Below are 8,365 nucleotides of genomic sequence, written 5' to 3'. Positions count from 1 at the left end.
TTCGTCAGCGCTTACTTCAGGTTTGGTCATCACCGATTCAGGGACGAAATCCTACCGCTAAATCTCCCCTATTAGTAATTTCACAAGGACATTCAATTGACTTTGACCTTTCTCTTTCGCAATCTCCTATCACATTGCGCATCTTGGCCATTAATAATCCGTTAGTGCCATGATTTTGTGGGAAACCTCCTGATAGGGTGTTAATTGTTGGTATTTTAATTATTAATTTTCCCTTCTATCCCTGACAAATATTGTGTTAATTGCTGATATTTACTCATATTTGGTATCGGGACTTAATTTCAGGAATGAAGCAGAAAACTACCAAAAAGGAGGGACTTTATGGAGAATATGGAGACTTCTAAGGGCTTCAATCCTTAGGCCTTGGATTGGTGGGGACCACAAAGCTATAAGTCATTTGGGCTCTTAAAAGAAAGCAACGTAGAGAGACTTGGAAGAAGGAGTAATTTTGGAGACTTTGTCCACATGTGTGGGGACCACCGGAGATAGCTTTTAGTCATCTTACTTTTGGCTTTTTAAGGAGAGGACGTACAGAAGCAAGGGGGGACCTCTAGTTTAGCTTTTTAGTTTAGTTCTAGTTTCCTTTCTCTGGACTGGCCTCTGACACACGCCAGGTGTTCGACAATATTCCCCAACGGGAAAAACATCTTTTATTCCTTGCTTTCTAGTAAAAACGCAATGCCTTTGCAATCCAGTACTTTTGGCTGCAATTCAACTATGAGGAGTGGCTAATTTCTTCATCTAGTCAGAGGTTAAATCGAAGCTTTGGTTCGACAAAACTGTGAGATCGAATTGATTTCCCTACGTTCTTTAATTTGCAAGTATTTATATATTTCCTGTTCACTTATGCATATGATTATTTCTTGCAATTAAATACTTGATCACTGTTTAATTGTGTGAGTAATTAACAGCCATCTAAGAGTGCTCAATCCGTAATTGTTGGGTAATTTTAGTGCATGTGGCAAGTGATATGATTCAATTGTAGTAGAAACTTTTGAGTCGTTGTTGCGGAAATATATGATATAGCCTAAATAAACCGAGCGTGTGTGTTTGTTGGTTATAATTGGTGGCCAGTCTAATGATTAATGCTGTCAATAGGTTAAATCCTAAGAGCGTGTTTAGGACTGCTTAATTGGCTAGGGCAATAACTACAGAGCTTGTTGTGGTTATCGAATCAGTAAGGTTAGGCAGGTTGTCAGAGCTTGTTGACAACCATAACCAGTTTATTTGTAAATGAAAGATTTTATCTCTGCATCTGTGATCAGTGATTCGAACCATAAGTGGAGATTATACCTTTGACTAGAGATTTTCCTTCCGTCAATTTACTTTATATTTTTAATTTGAGCAATTAAATTAGACAGTTCCATATCAACTTCCCCCATTTTTATTTAATGTTACATTCATTCAAAATAAATTCCCAAGTCCCTGTGGATTCGACCCTGCTCGCTGCTATATTCGAATTTTGTCTTTCACGTAATTAATACACTTTGGTATATCGGATCAAGCAAACTCTGGCACCAGGGTGAAGCTAGTAACCCATTGCACAGCCTAAGTCCCTGCTCCAGTACCATAGTGGACTTAATTCGTGACTTAAGAGTAGGAATTTTATTTTTGCTGGTTTGACACCCAACAAATTTTGGCGCCGTTGCCGGGGACTTGGTGTCAAAATAAATTTATTTTCTTTGAATTATATTTTCTTTGTTTATTTTTTATTTTTATTTTTATTGTTACTGGTTTATGCCTAGATCTTCTCGTACAGGTGAACTGCAATATAATCCTGAGATAGAGAAAACTGCTCGTGCATTGAGAAAAGCAACAAGAGAACGAGCAGAGGCATCCTCCTCATCTACTGGACATAATTCAGTAGTAGATTTTGTGGATTCATTTAGTGAGACGGAAGAGATAGATAGCACCATGGCTAATGAACGGACATTGAGAGAATTGGCTGCACCAGATTTAAATCAACAGCCTCTATGCATTACTTATCCTACATTAGAGGTTGCATTTGAGTTAAAATCTGGACTAATCCATTTACTTCCTTCTTTTCATGGCTTACCAGGTGAAGATCCCCACAAGCATCTCAAAGAATTCCATGTGGTTTGCTCGACAATGAAACCTCAGGGAGTCACAGAGGAGCAAATTAAATTAAGAGCCTTTCCATTTTCCTTAGCCGATAAAGCTAAGGATTGGCTCTATTATCTGCCCTCTGGGTCAATATCCACATGGACAGACATGAAGAAGCATTTTCTAGAAAAATTCTTTCCTGCATCCCGAGCTGCAAGCATTAGGAAAGACATCTGTGGAATTCGACAATTCAATGGAGAGACTCTACATGAATATTGGGAAAGATTCAAGCAACTATGTGCTAGTTGTCCTCATCATCAAATTCCTGACCAACTCCTCATCCAGTATTTTTATGAGGGTCTGTCCCAAACTGACAGAAGAATTATTGATGCTGCCAGTGGGGGCTCCTTAGTGAATAAAACACCCACGGAGGCAAGAAATTTGATATCGAGTATGGCTGCAAATGCTCAACAATTTGGAGACAGGCAGGATAACACGACTCGTAGAGTCAATGAGGTAAGTAATTCTACAATAGAGCAAAGATTAGATTGTCTAACTTCTTTGGTTGAAAAGTTAGCTATAGGACAAATGCAGCAATTGAAAACATGTGGAATCTGCTATGGTTCGAGTCATCCAACAGATATGTGCCCCACACTCCAAGATGATTCGACTGAGCAGGCTAATGCAGTTGGATTTCCAGGACCACCTCAGAGACGGTATGATCCCTATGCAAACACCTATAATCCAGGATGGAGGGATCATCCTAATTTTAATTATGCAGTAAGGCCACCAGGATTTCCACATCAGTCACAATATCAACCTAGACCTCAACTTTCACAGCAACAACCTGCTCCTAAATCAGGTATGTCACTTGAGGATATTGTGAAATCTTTGGCTACTAACACTCAACAATTTCAACAGGAGACGAAAACTAGCATTCATAATTTGGAGAATCAAATGAGCCAGTTAGCTTCCACAGTCAATAGATTGGAATCCCAATTATCTGGAAAGCTACCTTCGCAGACAATTGTCAACCCCAAGCAAAATGCTAGTGCCATCACATTAAGAAGTGGCAAAGAGTTGCCTGAGCCGAGCAAGAAAATTTCTGAACAAGCAATCGAGGAAGAGCTCGAAAAAGAGGGGAATGTGTCTCAACCTAGAGCCTTGGAACAACCAGATTTTGGAGAAAAATCAACACAAGTGGTTACACCTCCGCCTCCATTTCCTAGTCGACTGGCAAAGTCCAAAAAGCAAGAGCACGAACAGGAGATTTTGGACACTTTTCGAAAAGTTGAGGTAAATATCCCTCTTTTAGATGCAATTAAGCAAATTCCTAGATATGCTAAATTTTTGAAGGAATTATGCACTGGTAAGAAAAAGTTGAAAGGAAACGAGAAAGTGCATATGGGAGAAAATGTTTCGGCAGTTTTGCAGAAAAAATTGCCTCCTAAATGCAAGGACCCAGGTATGTTTACTGTCCCTTGCAAAATAGGTAATATTAAAATTGAAAAAGCTATGTTGGATTTGGGTGCTTCGATAAATGTTATGCCTCGTTCTATTTATAATTTGATGAACATTAGGCCTTTAAAAGAGACGGGCGTAATAATTCAACTGGCTGATCGATCAAATGCCTATCCTGATGGAGTTTTGGAGGATATTTTAGTGCAAATTGATAATTTGATTTTTCCTGCAGATTTTTATGTGCTTGATATGGAGGATGATAATTCTAATTCATCTCCAATACTGTTAGGGAGACCATTTTTGAAAACTGCTAGAACAAAAATTGATGTTTTCACTGGCACATTGACTATGGAATTTGATGGTGATGTTATTAAATTTAATATTTATGATGCCATGAAATATCCTGGTGAATCTCATTCAATTTTTGTTATAGATGTAATTGATTCTTTGGCGCAGCAAAATTTTGAATTTAATAATGACGATGCGTTGAAGGTTGCTATTTCTACTGGTCTCTGTCAGGAAAATTTGCAAAAGATAAAAGGGAAGTTTGTTTTTCCTTTTGAATTGCAGGAAGTTATTTTTGAATTGAATTCTCTTTGCCCAGAATTTTCCAATGTGTCTTACTTGGAATTACCTCTGTCTCATTCACAGCTTTTGCCATCTATTGTGCAAGCCCCGAAGGTGGAATTAAAGCAGTTACCGGATAATTTAAAGTATGCATTCTTGGGAGATGGAGATACACTCCCAGTAATAATTTCCAGTAAATTGACTGCTTTAGAGGAAGAAAAACTAATTCGGGTGTTGAAGGACCACAAGGAGGCAATAGGATGGACAGTGGCTGACATAAAAGGATTAAGTCCAGCCACTTGCATGCATCGCATCTTGTTAGAAGATGGTGCTAAGCCTTCGAGAGAGGCTCAACGGAGATTGAACCCACCAATGATGGAGGTAGTGAAGAAAGAAGTTTTAAAACTTCTTGACACAGGTATAATCTATCCCATTTCGGATAGTAAGTGGGTAAGTCCTGTTCAAGTAGTTCCTAAAAAGACAGGAATTACTGTTATTGAAAATCCTAAAGGTGAGTTAGTGCCCACTCGAGTTCAAAATGGGTGGAGAGTTTGTACCGATTTTAGAAAATTAAATGCATTAACTCGTAAAGATCATTTTCCATTGCCTTTTATTGATCAGATGTTGGAAAGGTTGGCAGGAAAATCTCATTATTGCTGTCTTGATGGTTTTTCAGGTTTTCTACAAATTCCAGTGGCGCCTGAAGATCAAGAGAAAACCACATTTACTTGCCCTTTTGGTACATTTGCCTATAGACGAATGCCTTTTGGTCTTTGTAATGCGCCTGCTACATTCCAAAGGTGTATGGTTAGTATATTTTCTGATTATGTGGAGAATATCATAGAAGTGTTTATGGATGATTTTACTGTCTATGGTAATTCTTTTGATGAATGTTTAACTAACCTCACAAAAATTCTTAAAAGGTGCATTGAGACTAATCTTGTTTTAAATTATGAGAAATGCCATTTTATGGTGGACCAAGGCATAATTTTAGGCCATGTGGTATCTGCAAAAGGAATTGAGGTAGATAAGGCTAAGGTAGAAATTATCAAATGTTTACCTTACCCTGCAAGTGTGCGGGAAGTTCGCTCTTTTCTTGGCCATGCAGGTTTTTATAGGCGTTTCATCAAAGATTTTTCAAAGATATCCCATCCTCTATGCAAATTACTTCAAAAAGATGTGGTATTTCATTTTGATGATAATTGCAAGAGTGCATTTGACACGCTCAAGGGATCATTGACTTCAGCACCAGTGGTTCGACCACCAAACTGGAGTCTTCCTTTCGAGATAATGTGTGATGCCAGCAATTTTGCTGTTGGTGCAGTACTTGGCCAGAAGGAGGGCAGAGCTTCTTATGTCATTTATTATACCTCGAGGACCTTGGATGGTGCCCAGTGCAATTATTCGACTACGGAAAAGGAGCTTTTAGCTATTGTTTTTGCTTTAGAAAAATTCCGTTCTTATTTACTTGGCACTAAAGTCATTATTTATTCTGACCATGCAGCTTTGAAATATTTGCTCAACAAGAAAGAGGCCAAACCACGACTTATAAGGTGGATTCTCCTACTCCAAGAATTTAATTTGGAAATTAAAGACAAAAGGGGTGCCGAAAATATGGTTGCTGATCATCTCAGTCGTTTGATCAATAGTGAAGGACCTGCTCCCTTGAAGGATAATTTTCCAGATGAGCATCTTTTTGTAGTTCAAAAGACAACTCCCTGGTATGCTGATTTAGTGAATTATCTGGTTACTAGAACGCTACCTAATGATTTGTCTAGAGCTCAAAAGGAAAAAATTAAAAGTGATGTTAAATATTATGTGTGGGACGAACCATACTTGTGGAAATATTGTTCTGATCAAATTATTCGCAGGTGTGTGTCTACAGAAGAGGTTCCATCAATTTTATCTTTCTGTCACTCATATGCGTGTGGTGGACATTTTGGCCCTAAGCGAACTGCAAGAAAGGTTTTAGAGTGTGGTTTATTTTGGCCAACTTTGTTTAGTGATGCATACTTATTTTGTAAATCATGTGCAAATTGTCAAAAGACAGGTAATTTAAGCCATAGAGATCAAATGCCTCTTACTCCTATACTGGTTTGTGAAATTTTCGATATATGGGGTATAGATTTTATGGGTCCATTTCCTTCCTCTTTTGGTAATATGTATATATTACTTGCAGTTGATTATGTCTCAAAGTGGATAGAGGCTAAGGCAACTAGGACTGACAATGCTAAGGTTGTAGTTGATTTTATTAAATCTCATATTTTTGTCAGGTATGGCACGCCAAGAGCAATTATCAGTGACCGAGGGACACACTTCTGCAATCGAGTAATGGAAGCATTGTTGAAGAAATATGGCGTCACTCACCGAGTTTCTACGTCCTATCATCCGCAGACTAGTGGTCAAGCAGAAATCTCCAATAAAGAAATCAAGTCGATACTTGAAAAGACGGTGAATCCCAATAGAAAGGATTGGAGTTTGCGCTTAGATGATGCACTTTGGGCTTACCGTACAGCTTTTAAGACCCCCATAGGTATGTCTCCTTACCGATTAATTTTTGGCAAACCTTGTCATCTACCTGTGGAATTGGAACATAGGGCATATTGGGCAGTTAAAAATTATAATATGCGGATGGATGAATCTGGAGAACACAGGAAGTTGCAATTGCAAGAGTTGGAGGAAATCCGAAATGATGCATATGAGAGTTCTTGCATTTATAAGGAGAAGACAAAAGCATTTCATGATAAAGCAATTTCAAGGAAATTTTTTTGTATTGGTCAAAAAGTACTTCTTTTTCACTCTAGACTTAAACTTTTTCCTGGTAAATTGCGTTCTCGTTGGATTGGACCTTTTATTGTGACTAATGTGTTTCCTCATGGTGCAGTAGAAATTCAAAGTCTTCACACTGACAAGATTTTTAAGGTTAATGGTCATCGTCTCAAACCTTTTTATGAAGGATTTCAAGTTAATAATGTTGAGGAGGTGACCCTTGCAGTGCCTGAACTCTCTGATTGAAGCATTATTTTGTCTAGCCAAAGACTTTAAAGAAAGGCGCTTTTGGGAGGCAACCCAATTGTTCATTTTAATTGTTTGTTCAATTCCGTGTGGTAGTTTAGAGGTGTTCTCCTTGAATTCGACTAATTTTGGGTTTCAGTTTTCGTTTTTGCCGATTTATAGGTGCCCTTCAGTTTTGACGTGCCCGCGTGATGACGTGCAGGAAGCTCACAATGAGAATCGTCCGAAAGCCACAGTGAAACGCGACTAGAAAACGCGAGTTGAAGGCGCGTTTTCAATCGCGTTTTCATTCCTGCGAGATTTGTGCACAAAACGCGACTTATAAAACGCGAGTTGAAGGCGCGTTTTCAATCGCGTTTTCATTCCTGCAAGATTTGTGAAGGAAACGCGACTTATAAAACGCGAGTTGAAGGCGCGTTTTCAATCGCGTTTTCATTCCTGCAAGATTTGTGAAGGAAACGCGACTTATAAAACGCGAGTTGAAGGCGCGTTTTCAATCGCGTTTTATGTGTCCCAACAAAGGCTTCAGAAACGCGATTTCAGCTCATTTCTTCCTCTCTTCTTAGTTTTCCAGGTTCAGACTTTGGAGGCTCGCATGGTCAACGTCGATGCCAATGTCGCCGGCATGGCACATGATTTGGCGCAGTCTCTGTTTCTTACAGGCTTTGCACCTCCGTTTCCACCTCGCCCTTCACTATGCCCCGATTTCAGGGAAGTGTGGTTGCTTTCCCTCTCACTTTTGCTTCACTTTTGCTTTTTATTTGTCACATTGAGGACAATGTAGGATTTAGGTGTGGGGGGAGCAGTTATGGTGCTAGTGTCTTTCATTCATTTTCTTTTTCTTCTTTTTAGTGATTAGCTCGTATGTGATGCCAAGTTTGATGTTGGATTGTTGCCTTTATTTCTGCTATTGCCAAGTTTTAATAATAAAAGGGTACCAAGTTAATGTGGTTGAATCCAAAAACATCTCTTTGGTGAATATCAATGATTGTTTTACTCTTATAATTTTTGGTTAACTTTCCTAGGCATAGGGAATGATTATTGGCATTTTCGTGTGAATTGGTCCGGTTATTAACTTTAGTTCTCCATGTTTGAAAATGAGGCTAGCTGATGCAAGTTTTCTTTTGGTTTTTGTGTTATATTGAGTTTTTGTGATTTTTAGCTATGAATAAACTTGACTGTACTTCGCTATTAGTTACTACTGAGTAACCGGGGATCTGCACCTAAAAGTGTTGATTCT

General features: G+C 38.7%; 1 protein-coding gene across 1 annotated transcript; it reads left to right on the top strand.

The window, feature by feature from the left end:
* The first annotated feature begins 1,755 nt into the window (after positions 1 to 1,755).
* Positions 1,756 to 7,125, top strand: LOC113752239. The gene is made up of 6 exons (XM_027296362.1): positions 1,756 to 2,372; positions 2,460 to 2,598; positions 2,656 to 2,944; positions 3,062 to 4,035; positions 4,090 to 4,659; positions 5,134 to 7,125. Exons 1-6 carry the CDS (start codon positions 1,756 to 1,758, stop codon positions 7,123 to 7,125), a joined length of 4,581 nt encoding a protein of 1,526 aa, XP_027152163.1.
* Positions 7,126 to 8,365: the final 1,240 nt, after the last annotated feature.

This window comes from Coffea eugenioides, chromosome 11 (assembly GCF_003713205.1).
Source record: "Coffea eugenioides isolate CCC68of chromosome 11, Ceug_1.0, whole genome shotgun sequence".
NCBI lineage: Eukaryota > Viridiplantae > Streptophyta > Magnoliopsida > Gentianales > Rubiaceae > Coffea > Coffea eugenioides.
Note: the sequence above shows the minus strand (reverse complement) of the source record. Positions and strands in the feature narration are given on the sequence as shown.

Bases quoted from the DNA above. Each gene is read 5' to 3' on its own strand.
- LOC113752239 (XM_027296362.1), top strand. From the start codon at position 1,756: ATGCCTAGATCTTCTCGTACAGGTGAACTGCAATATAATCCTGAGATA. The intron at 2,373-2,459 runs GCAACTATGTGC...CCAAACTGACAG, and splicing joins GAATATTGGGAAAGATTCAA to AAGAATTATTGATGCTGCCA. The intron at 2,599-2,655 runs GTAAGTAATTCT...TTGGTTGAAAAG, and splicing joins CGACTCGTAGAGTCAATGAG to TTAGCTATAGGACAAATGCA.